Genomic DNA, 21,121 nt, shown 5'->3' with positions numbered 1-21,121 from the left:
GCAGACAACATTTCATTTCAAAACAAATGGCATTATGACACTGCCCTCTGCTTACATTTGTAATATCATCTCATTTGTCAAGTCATACCTGTTAAACAATGACTGTACATTAAAATTCAATGGAGATATTCATAACTATGCAACAAGGCAGCAATCTGACCTACATATGATTCAGTCCAGAACTATCTGCTACCAAAAAAGTGTTTTAAATGTTGGGATAAAAATGTATAATAATTTACCAAATGAAATCAAAGCAACAAAGAACCCAAGAGCCTTCACACATAAGTTAAAAAATATCTCTTGGACCATTGCTTTTATGCAGCTGATCATTTTTTTGAAAGGGGTTAAAATTGTACACAACTTTATGATAAATGTTCAATCAGCTCTGAAAATTATATACCGTGCATGTCTATGAAGTATACTGGATTTATTATATACTGTGCATGTCGATGACATATACTGGACTGTTTTACTATTGCATTTGTATTGGCTGTTTGTATTTTACTATACAACATTTGTATTTACTGTTTTGTTAAAGATAGCTAACTTCCTCATTACAAAATAATGTAAAATCAATTTATTAAAATTACTTACAAATATGTTCTCGTGACCTGTCCAACATCATATGTACAATTCTATGATTTGTATTAACTGTTTTGTTTAAGATAGATAATTTCGTTGCTACAAAATAATGTAAAAATCAATTTGTAAAAATTACTTGTAAACAGCTCTCTTGACCTGTCCAGTACCATATGTACAGCTGTACAATACTATGATTGCCTGGATCAATAAAAATACAATACAATACAATATTTTGACAGATAATTAACAAAAAATCAACTGAAAAACCATAAAGACAGCACATCATGCTAAATGATTTTTAATTCCTTTAGGAAAAGTAATAATCACAATTGAGAGTGCAAAGATCACATTAGAACAAAAGTACAGTATTAATACAGGCATGCAAGAGATGAAGGGAAGGGACAAGGGGGATGTGGTGAGAGGGTTCCAAATTAATCTCAGCTTAAGTACATGAGAACCAGCAATCTCTGGTATGAATAAACTTAAAATAGGGAATAGAGGCTTACTGTAATTCTAGTAGGTATTGCATATACACTTAATAAATTGAAGGTGAAATTTCTTTAAACTGCGTAAACAGGTTATTAAATTATTCCCGCACTTAGGTAAGAACACACAATATATTCAATATAATGCTATTTTAGTGGGGAGAAGCCATTAGCTTCTGTCAAACAGTAGTAAGTCACATATTAAGCTTTTTTTTAATCCTTAAGTTAGAAATGGTAGGACAGATAGTGTATGTGTTGGACACAAAAGGAGCTGGCTACAGTTCATGATCAGCTGAAGGTGCTTTTAACTATGGTCAGTAGTCTTCAGGCTGCTGCATTCAGGTGTAGTGGTGGTGGAGAAACTGCTGCATTACTTGGAACCACTCAGGTATCATTTGTTTCACCGTAGGCTCTGCTGCTGAGGCACCTTCTAGTGTATCTGATGTGGTGGGTCTGCCCTGACCATAGGGTGAGTGGCGGTTGATAATACATTTGCATCGCCAGACGCAAAGGGTCAGCGTTGAGACAGATCATTGGGAGAGGGGTGGGGGTCGGATAGCACATGGCAAAGTGAGCATTCATGATCAAGGAAAGATGTAAGCAGAACACGGATTAAAGGGTTGGGGCATGGAGGTGTAAAAAATAAGAGCAGAAGAGAGGGATATCTTTGTTTGATTGTGTAACTACACTCCAGAAAATACCCTTTGTATGTCAACACTAATAGGTAAATTTGGATATCACCTTATAGTGATTGGTATTGGCAGTCATTAGGTGTAGTATGATGGTCTTTGTGATACTAAAGTCTGCCCTATGATTTTGGACCTGCCCCCATGAACCATGGACCTTGCCATTGGTGGGGAGGCTTGCGTGCCTCAGCGATACAGATGGCCGTACCGTAGGTGCAACCACAACGGAGGGGTATCTGTTGAGAGGCCAGACAAACGTGTGGTTCCTGAAGAGGGGCAGCAGCCTTTTCAGTAGTTGCAGGGGCAACAGTCTGGATGATTGCTGATCTGGCCTTCCAATACTAACCAAAACGGCCTTGCTGTGCTGGTACTGCAAACAGCTGAAAGCAAGGGGAAACTACAGCCATAATTTTTCCCGAGGGCATGCAGCTTTACTGTATGGTTAAATGATGATGGCGTCCTCTTGGGTAAAATATTCCAGAGGTAAAATAGTACCCCATTCGGATCTCGGCGACTACTCAAGAGGAGGTCTTTATCAGGAGAAAGAAAACTGGCGTTTCTACGGATCGGAGCGTGGAATGTCAGATCCCTTAATCGGGCAGGTAGGTTAGAAAATTTAAAAAGGGAAAAGGATAGGTTGAAGTTAGATATAGTGGGAATTAGTGAAGTTCGGTGGCAGGAGGAACAAGACTTTTGGTCAGGTGAATACAGGGTTATAAATACAAAATCAAATAGGGGTGAGGCAGGAGTAGGTTTAATAATGAATAAAAAAATAGGAGTGTGGGTAAGCCACTACCAACAGCATAGTGAATGCATTATTGTGGCCAAGATAGACACGAAGCCCATGCCTACTACAGTAGTACAAGTTTATATGCCAACTAGCTCTGCAGATGATGAAGAAATTGATGAAATGTATGATGAGATAAAAGAAATTATTCAAGTAGTGAAGGGAGACGAAAATTTAATAGTCATGGGTGACTGGAATTCGAGAGTAGGAAAAGGGAGGGAAGGAAACAGTGGGTGAATATGGATTTGGGGAGAGAAATGAAAGAGGAAGCCGTCTGGTTGAATTTTGCACAGAGCATAACTTAATCATAGCTAACACTTGGTTCAAGAATCATAAAAGAAGGCTGTATACATGGAAGAATCCTGGAGATACTAGAAGGTATCAGATAGATTATATAATGGTAAGACAGAGATTTAAGAACCAGATTTTAAATTGTAAGACATTTCCAGGGGCAGATGTGGACTCTGGCCACAATCTATTGGTTATGAACTGTAGATTAAAACTGAAGAAACTGCAAAAAGGTGGGAATTTAAGGAGTTGGGACCTGGATAAACTGAAAGAACCAGAGGTTGTACAGAGTTTCAGGGAGAGCATAAGGGAACAATTGACAGAAATGGGAGAAAGAAATACAGTAGAAGAGGAATGGGTAGCTCTGAGGGATGAAGTCGTGAAGGCAGCAGAGGATCAAGTAGGTAAAAAGACGAGGGCTAGTAGAAATCCTTGGGTAACAGAAGAAATATTGAATTTAACTGATAAAAGGAGAAAATATAAAAACACAGTAAATGAAGCAGGCAAAAAGGAATACAAACGTCTCAAAAATGAGATCGTCAGGAAGTGCAAAATGGCTAAGCAGGGATGGCTAGAGGACAAATTTAAGGATGTAGAGGCTTATCTCACTAGGGACAAGATAGATACTGCCTACAGAAAAATTAAAGAGACCTTTGGAGAAAAGAGAGCCACTTGTATGAATATCAAGAGCATTGATGGAAACCCAGTTCTAAGCAAAGAAGAGAAAGCAGAAAGGTGGAAGGAGTATATAGAGGGTCTATATAAGGGCGATGTACTTGAGGACAATATTATGGAAATTGAAGAGGATGTAGATGAAGATGAAATGGGAGATACGATACTGCGTGAAGAGTTTGAAAGAGCACTGAAAGATCTGAGTCGAAACAAGACCCCGGGAGTAGACAACATTCCATTGGAACTACTGACGGCCTTGGGAGGGTCAGTTCTGACAAAACTCTACCATTTGGTGAGCAAGATGTATGAGACAGGCCAAATACCCTCAGACTTCAAGAAGAATATAATAATTCCAATCCCAAAGAAAGCAGGTGTTGACAGATGTGAAAATTACTGAACAATCAGTTTAATAAGTCACAGCTGCAAAATACTAACGCGAATTCTTTACGGACGAATGGAAAAACTGGTAGAAGCCGACCTCGGCAAAGATCAGTTTGGATTCCGCAGAAATATTGGAACACATGAGGCAATACTGACCTTACGACTTATCTTAGAAAATAGATTAAGAAAAGGCAAACGTACATTTCTTCCATTTGTAGACTTAGAGAAAGATTTTGACAATGTTGACTGGAATACACTCTTTCAAATTCTGAAGGTGGCAGGGATAAAATACAGGGAGCGAAATGCTATTTACAATTTGTACAGAAACCAGATGGCAGTTATAAGAGTCGAGGGGCATGAAAGGGAAGCAGCGGTTGGGAAGGGAGTGAGACAGGGTTGTAGCCTCTCCCCGATGTCATTCAATCTGTATATTGAGCAAGCAATAAAGGAAACAAAAGAAAAATTCGGAGTAGGTATTAAAGTCCATGGAGAAGAAAGAAAAACTTTGAGGTTCGCCGATGACATTGTAATTCTGTCAGAGACAGCAAAGGACTTGGAAGAGCAGTTGAATGGAATGGACAGTGTCTTGAAAGGAGGATATAAGATGAACATCAACAAAAGCAAAACGATGATAATGGAATGTAGTTGAATTAAGTCGGGTGATGCTGAGGGAATTAGATTAGGAAATGAGACACTTAAAGTAGTAAAGGAGTTTTGCTATTTGGGGAGCAAAATAACTGACGATGGTCGAAGTAGATAGGATATAAAATGTAGACTGGCAATGGCAAGGAAAGCGTTTCTGAAGAAGAAAAATTTGTTAACATCGAGTATAGATTTAAGTGTCAGGAATTCGTTTCTGAAAGTATTTGTATGGAGTGTAGCCATGTATGGAAGTGAATCATGGACGGTAACTAGCTTGGACAAGAAGAGAATAGAAGCTTTCGAAATGTGGTGCTACAGAAGAATGCTGAAGATTAGATGGGTAGATCACATAACTAATGAGGAGGTATTGAATAGAATTGGGGAGAAGAGGAGTTTGTGGCACAACTTGACAAGAAGAAGGGATCAGTTGGTAGGACATGTTCTGAGGCATCAAGGGATCACAAATTTAGCATTGGAGGGCAGCGTGGAGGGTAAAAATAGTAGAGGGAGGCCAAAAGATGAATACACTAAGCAGATTCAGAAAGATGTAGGTTGCAGTAAGTACTGGGAGATGAAGAAGCTTGCACAGAATAGAGTAGGATGGAGAGCTGCATCAAACCAGTCTCAGGATTGAAGACAACAACAACAACATGATTTTGGAATCAGCTGAAGGCATTTTTCCTTCTACACTTGTTGTGATATATAGTAGAAACAATGTTTTTTATCCTTATGATTATTACTGAATTGTTGTGTGTGTTTGCATATTCAGCAAAGCATGATATTGTTTATAATGTTTGCATTCTTTGTAGTATTAGGTATGTAATATATGTATTGGCTATCTATGCCAATTCCCAGTTGGAAGTCAGTTTGCTATTAATTCAGATAGAACACTGCTGTATAAATTTGGTTCATGCCTTACAACATGTAGTCTGTGGTCTTGTCATAATGCTATGACATAATCTCTTCTGATTTTGTATTTATTATGACTCCAAACCACCTCCCACCCCCTTGCCACGACCATTTAGTCACTATTTATCTTACTTATATCCTTGACCATACCTCCTCACCTTCCCATTGCTCTTGCACAATCCAACCCCCCGCCCCCTCCCTCCAAACAAACATTCTGTATCTGAAATTAGGTCAAATCTGTTGAAGAAATCATCAGCCAAGTCATGATGATGAAGACACAGCATGGCTTCCATTCTGTGGTGCAACAGGTAAGTCAGAGTGTAAACAGGCAAGGAATCAGAGGAGTCTTTTTGTCACCAAGGAAAATTAAAGAAAGGTTGTGGCCTAACAAACATACTCTCAGGCTCAGTGTACAAGGGATTTACTATATTCCTTGTGAGTATGGAATCAGTTATATGGGACAGCCCATACAAACTACTGCTAATTGCTGTGTTGATGATCATCATCATCTCAAGCATGAAAAAATGAAAATCAGCAGTTTCCGAGAACTGTTTAGTGAGTAACTACAAGATAGCCTTGAAGCAGATGAGAATCTGGCCCATATTTCTAACTGTTGGGTCTCTGTAATTACGGAAGCAGCTGAAATTAGACTGTATGATTGCAATAATACACATGCTGGCTAAGTATTTATGTTTATTTATTTGCTATTTTCTAATACAAGAACAGACTACATGAGGCAGTATATAGGAATGTAACACAATATTTTCACACAATTTAAAATTAATTAGTATAATTAAGCAATGGATGGAAGCATGCACTTCGGAAAGAAAAATTACAGAGAAAAACTTCACATAGTTCACCACCTACTACAAGTGATGGCACTGCAAGCTATGCTGGACAGCTTGCAAAAAAGGTGACCTATGGATGCAGAGAGTTTTGCTTTAGCATATGCTTTCTCCATGATGTAATTTAGCCAATTGCATTGTGTCCGCTGGGCGTAAGTGTGAACCTCATTAATTTTATGACAGTCAGACCTGGCACCTGACAATGGTGATGGAGGCAGTAATCAAAAGCATGGGATTCTATTCAGATTTGATGTGGAATCTTATGAGAGAGCTTTTTATCTATGTGAGTAAGATTATTGTGTAAAAGTGATGGTTTGACATCTTACAGAAGCCTCCTCATTATTTTTGGGTTCACACTTTCATGTCAATATATTAACCCCCTAATTTTATTTGCTGTTAATAAGAAGTGTGAATTTAGGATTATTTGTGAAATTAAATGCCATAATACTTGCATAGACTGTTTCTCTGCCTGGGATTCAAAATAGAAATTTACATTCTGGTGCAAAATCAGAATTTTATCCGTGATGGATGGTGCTGATCTCCATGACTGTTCCTTTATCCTACACCCTGTAGTCTAACAGGTTGCTGGCAGGCATCAGACAGAAAACTGGAAACTCCAGATATTAAATAAATGTAATTACTTTTCAAACAGTGATTTACTGCCATATGGAGTTCTACCGAGCGAGGTGGCGCAGTGGTTAGCACACTGGACTCGCATTCGGGTGGATGACGGTTCAATCCTGTCTCCGGCCATCCTGATTTAGGTTTTCTGTGGTTTCCCTAAATCCTTTCAGGCAAATGCTGGGATGGTTCCTTTGAAAGGGCACGGCCGAATTCCTTCCCCGTCCTTCCCTAACCCAAGCTTGCGCTCCATCTCTAATGACCTCGTTGTCGATGGGACGTTAAACACTAATCTCCTCCTCCATATGGAGTTCTGCTCCACAGACAGCCACTGCCAATCGGTCTGAAGATGACCACATAAGTGATCGAAGCCAGTCACCACAAATAATTTCAAATTGTGATCGATAATGATTTAAAGTAAATTATCCAAAATAAATATAAAGTAAAAGAGTATCTCATTAGCCTCCTCTCCTATAATTAATCATGTTTGGACTCAAGGATGCATGTACTGGATAACAGTAATGTTCATATTAAACAGATATTTAACTTTACAGTTATATGAACATCTGATGGTGCTCTCTAAAAATTATAAAATGGTTTTTATGAACTATTAGAGGAAACAACAGTTGAGTAAAAAAACTATTTCTAGCTTTCTGTACTTGTAGTTCATTCCTCTGGGAAGATTGGGAATGAGGGCAGTGTCACTCAGACCACAAGTTGAGAGAAATCCACCTGTATTGAACACTGATGGAATTCACTTTGGAGTACCACTTGAATTTTTGGGATCTCCACCAGGTCAGTTTAAGGAAGAAACCCAGAAGTGGGCTTCTAGATTTCTTACTGGTAGGCTCAATCAACATGCAAGTATTATGGAGATGCTTCATGAACTCAAGTGAGAAAACCCTGGACAAACATGTTCTTTACATAGAACACTATTGAGAAAATTTAGAGAAATGTCTTACAAGGTACCAATCACCACATACCGTATTGTAGCTAGCAAATTAGGCCCTATGTAATACAGAATACGGAAAAGAACTATGAGTGAATGTCTAATACATTAAAACATACGGTATCACTCTAACGCTTTGTGATTTATCTCAAATGTTTTGTTACACATTTCACTATAACTGATAAACTGTGATTACCAGTGACACACATCTATAACAGTCTCATGATTTGGAGATGTTTGTATTGTCTAGACCTATTAATAATTCCTCATTCAGCTTTGTTTATCACAATGCCATATGAACATAACCCGGATTCTCAAAAACTAGATAAGGTATAGGAAGATGCAGTTCGTGCATAACACTGATATATAGTTCTTTGTTTACACAACAACGACCAAAATTGAAGCATAATGAGGCCTAGATTAGTTGAAGGGTGATAATTTCGTTAGTTGTGGAACTCGTAAAGTCTGAATGCGGAATAATTGTGTTGACAAACGGACATGGCATTGCCTAATATTTACGTTTACTTTATATTTGAAGGTACCGTATTTATCGCACTTCTCGCAATAAAACCTAAAAGAAAAAGGCAAAAATCAGAAAATATAGTTAATGAATAAGCATTCAAAGAATATTTTGATACATATTATGAACAATAACGTACATAAACTGTAGAAAATGCAAGGAATATGTATGTAACTTTTACATATGTTAGGTCCGCTTTTCCGCATTTGCTAGAGCTGTAACCGGGTTAGTCTGTCACCGCATTCGCGATTATTTGCATTCGAACCAGGGTTTTACATTTAACTCCCATAAATTAAGCTCCATTGAATAATCTGGACTTATTTGGCGTTCCAAAATGACAGCTGTGTGCAGATCTACATGTAATGGCATTTTAAACTACAGGTGGGCGACGTCGCTAATGTCAATAGAGCTCATTACAGTTCTCGTCACCAGGTGGCACTGCTACACACGTCACACGTTCTGTCTCCCTGATGACGTCATGAGCCTCAACCAATCAGCAGACCCGATTCCCTGGCGTTCCCTAGACGCAGGTCTAACGGTGTGCGTGCGCGTCCCGCGCCTCCGGCCCTCCCGCCGCTAGGGACGAGTATAGGCGCGCTGAGTCACAGCTACCTGAGCGCTACAGACGTGTACACACGCAAAGCTGTCTTTCCGCCCTCCTCCCTGTTCAGTGGTCTGACTGTATAGTTCGAGAGTGCATATATGTTTATTACTGTGTTACATCTTTGCAGAATTCGACGTGGATTCCTGTATTTTTGTTAGTTTTCTTGTTTTCTACGTGAGAAATGTCACTTCGCCGTGGTTGCACAGATAAAGAAATCCTGGATATGCTCATTAAGAGCGACAGTGAGTGTGAATTATCTGACGTAGCTGACAGTGATAATTCTTCAACAGAATTTCGAAGCTGTAGTCCTCAGCAGAATCTCGAAGCTGTAGTCCTCAACCCTTTACATTAGAGGGGAGAGCAAGAATTACAGTCGGCAGTTCCTCTGAATCTGAGGAATCAGAAAGTGACAGTGAAACGGCTCAGAAAAGAGGGCACTTAAGTAACACATTTGACTGGAAAGAAACCGATTTCCAACCATTAAACCATAACTTCGATGACTCGAGTTCAGGACACAAATGTCAGTTAGATACTGACCCAAGCATTCTTTCATTTTTTGTGTTATGTCTCAAGAACTGTTGCAATTCATTGCAGGTGAAACAAATCATTTTTATGTTTACACCAGAGAAAATACTACAGAATCTGCGAATTCTCGATTGTCATAGTGAAAAGACACTGGATTTGAGGAAATGTATTGTTTTGTTGCTGTTTGCCTTCTAATGGTGCTAGTTAAGAAGTTAAAATTATGTGATTACAGGTCCAGAGATACACTTTTAAACACACCAGTTTTCAGCGAAATTATGTCCCGAGACCGTTTTTGTCTACTTCTGAGACTGTTACACTTCAGTGATAACTCTGCGAGTACTGGAGGCGACAGTCTATTTAAAATTAGGATGATTGTTGACAAAGTTCGTAAGACGTTTCGTAATTAATTTCGCCCACATCAAAAGATTTGTATAGATGAAAGTCTCTTGCTGTTCAAAGGACGATTATCTTTTAAGCACTTTATCCCAACCAGGCGAAGTAGACTCGGAATAAAGACATTTGTACTATGTGACTGTCAGAGTGGGTATATTTCAGATTTTATTGTATATACAGGCGCAACAACAGAAATTGGGTTCCACAATTTGGGAAAAAGTGGCGACGTAGTGGCAACTGTTATGGGACCATATTTGGAACAGTCATATTCTACATGTCGATAACTGGTACTCCAGTCCGGACCTGTTCCTCTGGCCTCACAACTATGGAACAGCCGCATGTGGCACTGTTCGTAAGAATGGGCGCAACATACCAAAACTGCAGAAGAAATTAAAACAAGGAGAAACTGAATTTAGGTCCACTGACAAGGTCCTTGCTATCAAGTGGTGCGATAAGAGGAAGGTGTACATGTTGATCACAAGTCACACAACACAAATGATTGAAACAGAGAAGACTGACAGAAATACTGGCGAAAAAATAAAGAAACCGCAATGTATTGTAGATTACAATTCGAGTAGGGCTGCAATTGACCATTGTGACATGTTACTCAGCTCAGTGGGATGAGTGCGTAAGACTGTGAAATGGAATAAGAAATATTTTTTTCACATCCTGGATTTGTGCTTTCTAAATGCACATGCTCTCCACCGGTCAGTAACAAGGTGAAAAATGGCACTCGCAGAGTTTCACCTTTATCTTGTAAGGGAGATTGTAGAAAAATATGCTACAGAACGGAGAAAAGCTGATAGGGGAAGGCACTACGATGACGAGAATCCTCTGCGATTCACAGGGAGACATTTTCCGGCTGTTATCTTGAGCGAACATTCGCAGAAAAGTACGCTAATGCGCAGATGCGTGGTATGCACGAAACAGAAAGTGCGCCGGGAAACTAGATACCAATGCAAAACTTGCAACGTTCCAGTATGTATTGTACGCTGCTTTGAGACTTATTATACAAAGAAGCATTACTAGTCATTGGGAACCAAATCTGAGAAAGTCTACTGACACTTCTGAATGAATTACTACAGAAAAGGCAAAAAAAATCTATTTTTAACTTTGCCAGTGCTGGTCAAGAAGCCCGGATCGTAAAGGAGGATGGGAAATAGATGCAACAGGTGTAAAATTATTCAAACAACGCCTGACTTCTTCATAAGTAGCAGTTTACTGGCAAATGAACGGACTTGGTGATTGAGATGGTGCAATATTTGTACTGTGGTAAATGTGATTACACCGAGTATATTGCGCCAGTATAACAAAACCCATATATTAATCTGCGTAAGATATATTTAAATTATTAACACATAACATGGACAGTTATATTCTTTTATCGTTAGTAGTACAAATGTAGATCACATTCGGGCTACTTGTACAAAACATGTTTTCCATAACTGATTTAAACGTCTTTGATCAACGAGAAACAACATGCCAAAGTTAAATCTCTTTTCTCAGTGTAGTTTTTCATGCTACTTTGCCTCTATTGTTAGCCAATATTGAAAATTAAACTCGTTGTTCTGGGGAGGGTGGGGGACTTAAAATTTGCTGTTCGAATGAGACTGTCTTTGAAGCATTAATAGAAAATGGTATTTGAAAAAGAAGTATCTAATATACCCTGCTTTCATCTTTTCATAAAAATCAACATCTTTTCGACTAATTTTTAGATTATTGAAAAGTAGTAGAGGAATAAAAATTTTTATTCCTTATCTTTGTGTAGTCAATCTATTGCACTCTAAATTTCATTTTCATAATGTGTTCACACTAGTAGATATGCTTAGCCGAAGTTTACAATTTTTTCTTTTGGGCCTGATTTTCGCGCCCAACTTTCATTCCATTTGTACAGCTTGGTATGTTTTACAGAGCACAGTTTTTTTTAGCAAAATTGGAACGAAAATACCATATTTTTGAGGTTTTTACAAAATCTTCAATTTTGCGCTTAATTCTTTCAGTACTGAAAAATGCTATGGAAATGAAACTTTATATTTAAGAACCTTGTAGTGTTAGGTTATTACATGCCAAGTTTCACGTTCATCATAGCATTAGTTCAGGAGATGCAAGGAGCCAAACTTCGAAATTTTTTCGGGTACCTATTTTTCTGGCCGATTTACCTACTATTTTCTGGCTCAATATGGCTCGTAAAATTCTTTTCATTATTATTCTTAAGAGAACACTTAAAGTTGTACAAGATGGCCAAATTTTATTTCTTTACAAAACTATTGCCCGAGATATTACAGCTCATTTAATTGTGGTTAACCAAATCTGGCCTGAATTTCTTATACAGTAGTTATTGAATCTCAAGTGGGTATTTGTTCTTAAGGTAATCTTTTTCATTATTTGTAACACGTTTAAACTCGAGGCCTTCTGGAAGGATATTGGAATTTTCTTAATTTGAAATATTTAGTTTATAGTCTCTTGTAGCAATTTCATTGAAACTTCCCTTCTACCTGTGCCCGCGGGTCCTATTAGGTGATCATGTTATAGTAAATGAACCCACCTGGTTGTGAATGATCGCAGAGGTGCTAATTTAAAAGTTCTTGTTCTTAATTTGATTTTGGATTCTTTTGGAAAAGGTTTACAATCAAGACATAAATAATTTCATTGTAAGTTATGGGTAAAGTAACCCTTTGAAATAAACGTTTATTTAACTTTATTTAATTGTGACTGATGTTTGAAATATTATCTCCATTAACTTGTTGTGGCCTGGCCCTCCCAACCAACAGCTAATTATGGTGACGCCAAAGTGGCGCCATGCATTTTATTGGGTAGGAGGTGCCTGTTACTGGAAAGCAGTAGGAGGTGAGGAGTAGAGGTATGGGACAGATCTAGCATCTGCACTTACCAGAATGACCCATTGGTGTAGGAATGGGGTACAGGATTGGAGTAGGAATGAACAAGGATATAGTGTAGGTTGGGTGTGTGTGTGGGTGGCAGAACACTACTTTGGATGCTGTGGGTAATTTTTGGGTAGGGTATCCCTCAGCTCAGGGTACATCAAGAGGTAGTCAAAGCCCTGGTGAAGGATGTGGTTGAGCTTTTCAAGGTCAGAATGATACTGGCTAAAAGGTATGCTGGTAGGTGGCTGGTCTGGTCTTCTCTATCGTATCAATAGATTGTTGGGGAGAGTATACTTATCCTTTATTATTTTCAATTTTTATTTAATCTAAAATATTCTATTTTGGTAACTGAATCTTTGATGAGTGCTATTTTCATGTAAGACAATGGAAGTCAAGAATATTTGAAGCCAGTGCTGACAAAATTTGTGAAAAATCTATTTGTATTTTGATTCAGTGATGATAAGGTTTGTGAATACTGAGATGAAGCCACAGACTGTGAATTGTTAAAAGACTGTGTTTAAAAAACTGTAGGTATCCAAAATAACCAAATTTGTATATCAGCTGTAAGGAAAATGTTTCTAAAATGAATTCACTAGTATTTGTGCAACTATTTGAGCATAAAAATATCATCATTTGTTCAGTGTAAAGTAAAATGGAATTTAGTCATCTACAAGGAAGTGTACTTTCAATAAAAATGTGCCACATTGAAGTCCTGCAGGCTAAAATAAGGAAAATCAAAATGATATGAGCAATATTGCTTATAATAATATTAACGGAAGAAAAATATGGTGATCAAAGTAATATAATGTTGTAAATAACTAAAGTTTCGTCTGTAACATGAACTAAGTTAAAATATTTTTGATGACTGCTATGGAATGTCATGCTGTGGTCTTTTTTTCATATTAAAGCAAAACAGGGATTGGATGTCCAATTAATGGAGGATTACATAATAAAGTTGTGATATGAAGTAATGATGGAATAATGAATTGATGAAGTATTGTAAGATATCTGAAGTGACAAAAAGTAATGAAGTATTTGAAGTCATAATTGGATGTATGAGAAATGTGACATAATGAAAGAACAGTTGAGAAAGTTGTTTGATACCCTGTCTTTGTAACAGTTAGAATTTTTAAGGACATTTCTTCAATTTGTAAATAAAGAATTTAATGGTATAACAGACATGAGGAATGATAAAAGACTATGCACAGGAGAGTATAACCTTTTCTGTACTAAAAAAAATCTGAGCAAGGTGTGATCAAAAAGTAATGGGAATTTTTTTCTTTTTGCAGGCTGTATACATCTGATTTTAAGAAAAAAGAAAATCTTGTTGGTACACATATTTCTGATGCATGTTTGCACTTTCATCTGTTTTGAATATTTAGCGTATTGTTGACAGTCGAAAAGACTGTGTTTACGAGCGCCTGGCAAATTTTTACTTTTGAAAAGGATGGACCAAAGAATGTGCATTACGTTTTGCTTGAAAATTGAATAAACTGCAGCACTGCATTCATAATGTTGACTGTGGCTTTGGAAAATCTACTAAGAGTAAGACAAGAGTTTACGAATGGTATATAAGTTTCAAAGAAGGCCAAGAAGATGCTGAACACAACCACCTCCCTGGATGCCCTTGCACATCAATTAATGATGACAATGTGGAAGAATTGAAGAAAGTGGTTCTGGAAAATTGCCAGATCACTATCAGAGAGAGAGAGAGAGAGAGAGAGAGAGAGATTGCTGTTGATGTCAACATATCATTTGGCTTATGCTTAGCAATTGTTTCATAAATTTTGTGCATGAAACGTGTAGCAGTAAAGTTTGTTCCAAAATTGTTGAATTTTGACCAAAAATGACATCATGTAGACATTGCTCAGGAACTGCTGAATGGAACTGACATTGATCCAGAACTTCTAAATATGGTTAAAAGTGATGAATAAGCATGGGTATATGGGTGCAAATGGGTTAGCGCATCATGAGTTCTTGCCTTCTGGTCGTACTCTCAAAAAGGAACACTACCTGGAAGTTATGCACCATTTGTATGAAGCAATCAGGAGAATATGCCCAGAATTGTGGAAAACACGCATGTGAATAGCGTCACAATAACGCTCCCACTCACACCTCAATTGTTATTCATGATTTTTTGGCAGAAAAACAATATTTTTAAGTTGCCTCAGTCACCATATTTGCCAGACTTGGTCCATGCAACTTCTCTCTATTCACACAGTTTGGAGAAACATGAAAGGATGTCATTTTGCCACCATTGGTGAGAAAAACAGAATCACCGAAGGAGCTGAACTCCATAACGCAAACTAATTTCCAGAAGTGCTTCCAAGATTGGAAAAAGCACTGGCACAAGCTTATTATACCTGAAGGGGGATTACTTTGAAGGGGACAAAGTTGATGTCTCTAAATAAATAAAGATTCTTTAAGAACAACAAAAATTCCCATTACTTTTTGATCACAGCTCATATGGTAAAAGGCAACATTTAAAACCTATTATAAAGTTAAGCCAGTGTAGTTGAAAACAATTTTCTAGTTTTATGAAAGCAATGGTAATATTGAAAGGATAGAAAAGTTATTTAAAAATGCTAAAGGAAAATCTAATCTGTCTTACAGTTCATTAAATATATTCTACTGCAAATTTGATTTTCACAATGCTATTATGTATATTTCTCATATGATGTGAATTTATTGTTTATATTTTTGGTATTAATAATTTCAAGTAAAACTAAGAAAAAATTATTGTTAATCAATTAGTTTCAAAAAATGAGAAAAATATGTACATGATCAGACAAGAATGAACAATGAAAATGCTATAGTTCTTGAGCAAGTAAAGATAGACAATTTTCTCATACAATTTTCTTACAGACGTTTTATGTTACAATAGTGTGTTACAGTCAAATTCAACTGAGCTAATCAGTAGTTCTCACGGAACTGACACCACTCACTACAAAATCCTGATTCCATTCTTTCTAGTAAACTATTTCAGTTTTCCAAAAACTAGTTAGCTAAAAGATATTAGTAATTAAGGACTGGCCACATCCAAAATTACTTTTGTATTTCATGCTTACCAGATTCCAGGATCTGACATTATACTTGTGTTGCCCTAATACTTTTTAACCAGACAACACTCTTCACTATTCAGTGAAGCCCCTAATTAAGAGCTTGCATAAATTATCAAAATTTCTGACATGGCAATTTTACATGTGTAAACTTCCACCCTGCAGTTTAATAACAGGGTGTATACTTCGACAAGGAAAAAAAATTCCCGGATTTTTCCCAGATCTACCGGTTAAAAATACACTTTCTCCAGGGTGAAAATACACTTTTTCCGTTTTAAGTGACAGTATACTTTCCCTTGGAACTGTAAAACTTATCCTTTGAATCGACATGGCTTTATACAGCTGCGTAGAATTTCCCGGCGCTTTAGAAAACGAAACTCAGGGGGAATAAACACGTTTTGGAAAGATCTTTGCTGTGCAGCAACATGTACGCTGCATATTTTCGTGTTACCAAAGTATAAATTCGAATTACACCAACAGGAAAAGTTAATGGTTTAAATTAATATTCATAGTGTTGCTATAAGAAAAGCAAAGCTTTCGCATATAATATTTATCTCGAAGATTAATAAGCTACAAGAGAAGTTAAGCTTTCACATTAATGTTCATCTGTTTAGCGCATATTACACTTTGAGAGACATCACACAAATACGCGAGTAAAATTTTTAATACCGACTTAAATCTTTGGGCTCTAAATTCTTCTAAATGGCTCGTCATCAATGAGTTGATTTTTAAAAGGGAGCAAACATTCTGTGATTTAAGAAATTCATCGTACATTCTCGCACATAGTTCATTTTGCGTAAAAGGCAAATTTACTTTGAAAATAACGCTTTTCGAACAACTATTCGCAATATTTTCCCGCGACCTGTAAGAAATAGATTCATTTCAGCAGTTGCCAGAGAGCCCCAGATAAGAAGCGTCACCGCGCTTGTGCAGCTACCCTGACAGTGCACATTCGTATGTCAAGATTCCCAATGACGTAGCCTCGACCTGACGGAAGCTTTTCAGTGTGGTTTTCGTGACGTAAATTTTCTTGGAGTACCAGTACTGTATTACCTCGTGTTTGGTTCTTTATTATGGCGTAATGCCATATGCGCTAGAAGATGAAAACGTGCACTTGAAATGCAGCGAACAGTTGAAACTAACCAATAGTGTAGAATTAAACACATCGTTTCGAATACATTGGCTGCCTCAGCTGGAAAGTTTAATAAAAGCCAAATTTCTTTAGCAAACCAACAAAAATAACTTTATTGTTCCGCAAGGCGATTAATGCTTAACTGTTAGAAAGGTGGAAATAAAATAAAATTTAAAACTAGTAACATATTTTGGCCTTCCGTAATTAAAGTGTGCAGTGCAGTGCCGCTCCACTTCAAACAACATTCTTATACCGTACGTCACTGTATTTCGCTCTGTGGAACTCAAAAGTGTATATTTTGTAATGGCTGTCATCAAGCTATTTCAGGACAGTGGAAATTGAACACAAAAAGCACCTCCCAATTAGTACTGGGTAGGATTACTTGTAACCAGGAGAACAAGAACTCTTCAGAAAATCTGGACTCTTTATTGCCTATTAACTAACAACTTGCTCTTCAGTGTGACAAAATTAAAGACAGGATACCTAAAACCAGTAAAGACAAGAAACAGGCAAGACAGTACACATTTCTTCAATCCTTAGGTCCTAACGATTTTTCTCTCTAATCTTGCTACAGCTTTACATGGCGTGCTTTCCTTTCAGCGAAAGAACTATCACCTTATAAAGTTCGTCAAACGTTTTGCTACATGAAAAATAGAAATGTCGTTGTCTAATACCGAAAAAGCTGTTAATACAAATAGTACCGGTACCCAAGACTGGTGTGGTTTCTCGGTCGGATTGCGTCTATTCTGTCACTGTGTGGTGGATAAAACTGAATAGACCTTTCTAATATTGCATTAATTGCAACACACACCATATACGCGAGACTGTTTTGGCAATGATGGTCATTTTAATAATACGACAGAATATAATTCACTTAGCACCATAATGAAATACCTACTTGGCCTACTACAAGCAAAAGGCTTTACGTTAGGAAATAGTTTCACATTTCATTCATACGCTCCAGTTTCTCACGCACGAGATCGAAAAGCAGTAGTAACAATTTTCTGTATAAATTTGGAATCGTCATATTCTTCCATAATTTGTGTGATTCCCCGTTTCTTCTTTTCTCGTTCTAACAAAGTCTTATCACTAATTCTGTAACTATTTCTACCACTGTCAAAACTAATTCTCCGGTTAACTTTATTAACCCTGCCACAATCACCGATTTTGTTATCCAGCGATTACTCTCCGGTTAGGCGTTATTACGTATTCGTACAATTCGTTTTCCGCGCTACTCAGAATGGAACTTGCGGCTGTAAGCCGGGGACTACAACTGGCCATGTCTAGTGTAGCGATCTGGTCAAATACTTTCTGTGAAATTTTCACTTTCTTGGATACACCGAGAAAATAATACGTAATTTTTCTCACCTGTTATTCCTGGTAGTCGTTTATTTCCATCCCGGTAGTCTGAATCTGTGGATTTCGCTAATAATTATAACAACGCTGAGCATTCGCAAACCGAATCAACCACAGAAACAAGCAGCAGTTGGCATTCACCGGTTCGGCTTTATTCCGCTCAGCTCGCATAGCCCCGTCTCGTATTGTCTGCAGGAAAGTTTGTTTCTAGATGTGACGAGGATTCCCCTGGCAGAGACATCACGTACACTATGCACGCATTCAAAAATCAACTTATAATTCATTCAGAAATCAACTTAAAATGTGTCCAAAAACCAGCAGGGGTGCATTTCAAAATCATATGAGTAACTGATAGACCGACGTGCGCTGGATGCTTGTTGCTTAGTGAAACAAGGTTTTTTCCTCAAGAATATGAATATGCCAACTGCCTGCGAAATTGCAACCCGGTTCAGATACCCCGGTTTGCCTTACACAGCCAACAGCCACATTTCTGTAGCCAGAAGTGGGAGAAGGCACTACTCGTACGCGACTCAAGTGCGCGTGTGCATGAGCCCGCTCGTAACTGTTTAAATGAGTCAAATGTAAACAGTTTGACGTCACGCTCATCGGAGGCAGTTTGTTGTTACGAAGCACTGCATAGTTTTCCGAAAGCCTTTGACACATTTTGCTGTTGGCAGATGTTTGTACGAGCACTGTGTTATTTTATATTGCGCATTTCCTTTGCAATTTAAGTTTTATTTTAGTTTTTTCCTCACGTTCATGTTTTAATGCTGCAGTATTATTCTGCAGTAGCGGGATACACTAATATTCTTTGTTTAGAGTATCGGTTCTTACCAGTCAAAATTACAAAAATTTAACTGAAAACTAAAACAACGAAAAATTCCCGGAATTCTAAAAAATCTCCGGGTTTTTCCCGGTTTTCTCCCGGATAAAAAAGTTCCCGGGTTTTTACCGGATCTCAATTATTACTTCAGTGTTAAAGTATGTCTTGTTTATTTTCATTACTTACTTTAACTGAATAATTTTAACATTTGGGTGTTGCTATCAGGGGATATCTGCTGTTCAATGACTGTGCAATCAAAACCAACTTTGTGGTAGTCATCCAGCAGAGTCTGTATGCTAAAGTGCATCATTTTGGAAACAAGTCAAAGATCATACTATTTGAGAATTTGCTACACAACTAAATTTCAGCAATATGAATGATGTCCAATGACAACCTATTGAGTGTATGAAAAAGTATTGCCAACATTACCTTACCTCTCTCAAGTCATCATTATTTAATTCACTTTCAGTTCTTAATATTGATTTCATTAAAATGTGTTGACAAATTTCCACTGTTTCATTGCTGTCATCACACAGATACGGAATACCAAAAATGCTGCAAACAACAAAACTTATTTCACAAGCAGACATACAAAAGTTAACTATTGATAATAAACCATAGTTTAAAATTTAATGGTTTTCTGCCAATCACATTGTTACAACATTAAGCAGAATTTTATGAACAAAGTACTTTGATACAAAGAAAAGCTTTCATTGCACTATTGGAAATTATATATAAAAAAATAAGTGTAGATGCAACTGATACCAACTTCCTTCAGCATGTAAATATGAACCGGCAAATGATCATTAAAACTGACACATTTGTAACACATGAAGCAGTAATAGTATCATAAAATAGTATTGGCATGCAAAACTTGTGCCAATCATGTGTTTCATAAACACAAGTGAACTAAAAGCAAAAGTAAAACACACAAAATGTAAAACATTCACACTTCCACCAGCATATAGAAGCTGTCATGCACTCATTATAGGAGATAAAATTAAGCTCTGAATACAATTTCTTCAGATTAAAATTTTCTATTTGAATGCTCAAGAAGTAAATAAATAATTTTGAAATAAAGGCAAACACAGAGAAAAGATAAACATTATTTCCATACTTGTCCAAAATAAACAATCTGTAGTTGCTGTGGTAGCCCCAAGTTAGTTTTGATATGATGTCTATCATAGCTCAGGTTTCAGGTCTTCTTTGGCTTTCTACTGGCATTTGCTATTGTCATACAATCATACGATACACATACATAGCATCATCCCAGGCCAAAAAAGGAAATCGAAGCTCCACGCAAGGTTGTTATGGCAAGACTAAGTATCAAGGGTGGGCATAAACCTATGGTTGAATGCTTCGAACAACAATCTGATTTGATCACAAATGTAATTAAAAGCTTTAGAGAAAAGCTCAGTTCACTAGTACATGTTTTCCCCAATCATACGAACATAATTAGAGGAGACATCTGTTACCCAATGTTTACCTAGCTGATGAATGATGATTGCCACGATGAAAGTATTTTTGTTAACTAATTAATTGCACGCCTACCACAGTAGTACAAGTTAATATGCCTACTAGCTCCGCAGATGATGAAGAGATTGATGAAATGTAGAGATAAAAGAAATTATTCAGATAGTGAACAGAGGCGAAAATTGAATAGTCGTGGATGACTGGAATTCAATAGTAGGAAAAGGAAGAGAAGGAAAAGTAGTAGGTGAATACGGAATGGGGGTAAGGAATGAAAGAGGAAGCTGCTTGGTAGAATTTTGCACAGAGCACAACTTAATAATCATAGCTAACACTTGGTTCAAGAATCATGAAAGAAGGTTGTTTACATGGATGAGGCCTGGAGATACTGGAAGGTTTCAGACAGATCATATAAAGGTAAGACAGAGATTTAGGAACTGGGTTTTAAATTGTAAGACATTTCCAGGGGCAGATGTGGACTCTGACCACAATCTATTGGTTATGAAC

General features: G+C 37.4%; 1 protein-coding gene across 1 annotated transcript in view; it reads right to left on the bottom strand.

Moving 5' to 3' along the window:
* Positions 1 to 21,121, bottom strand: part of LOC124802893 (minichromosome maintenance domain-containing protein 2-like) — a 135,611-nt gene that overhangs the window by 58,243 nt on the left and 56,247 nt on the right. Inside the window, exon 3 of the mRNA XM_047263953.1 lies at positions 19,579 to 19,699. Within this exon, the coding sequence (XP_047119909.1) occupies positions 19,579 to 19,699 (121 nt within the window). The remainder of the gene's footprint in view (positions 1 to 19,578; positions 19,700 to 21,121) is intronic.

The sequence above is a fragment of the Schistocerca piceifrons genome, chromosome 6 (genome assembly GCF_021461385.2).
Source record: "Schistocerca piceifrons isolate TAMUIC-IGC-003096 chromosome 6, iqSchPice1.1, whole genome shotgun sequence".
NCBI classification, from domain to species: domain Eukaryota; kingdom Metazoa; phylum Arthropoda; class Insecta; order Orthoptera; family Acrididae; genus Schistocerca; species Schistocerca piceifrons.
Note: the sequence above shows the minus strand (reverse complement) of the source record. Positions and strands in the feature narration are given on the sequence as shown.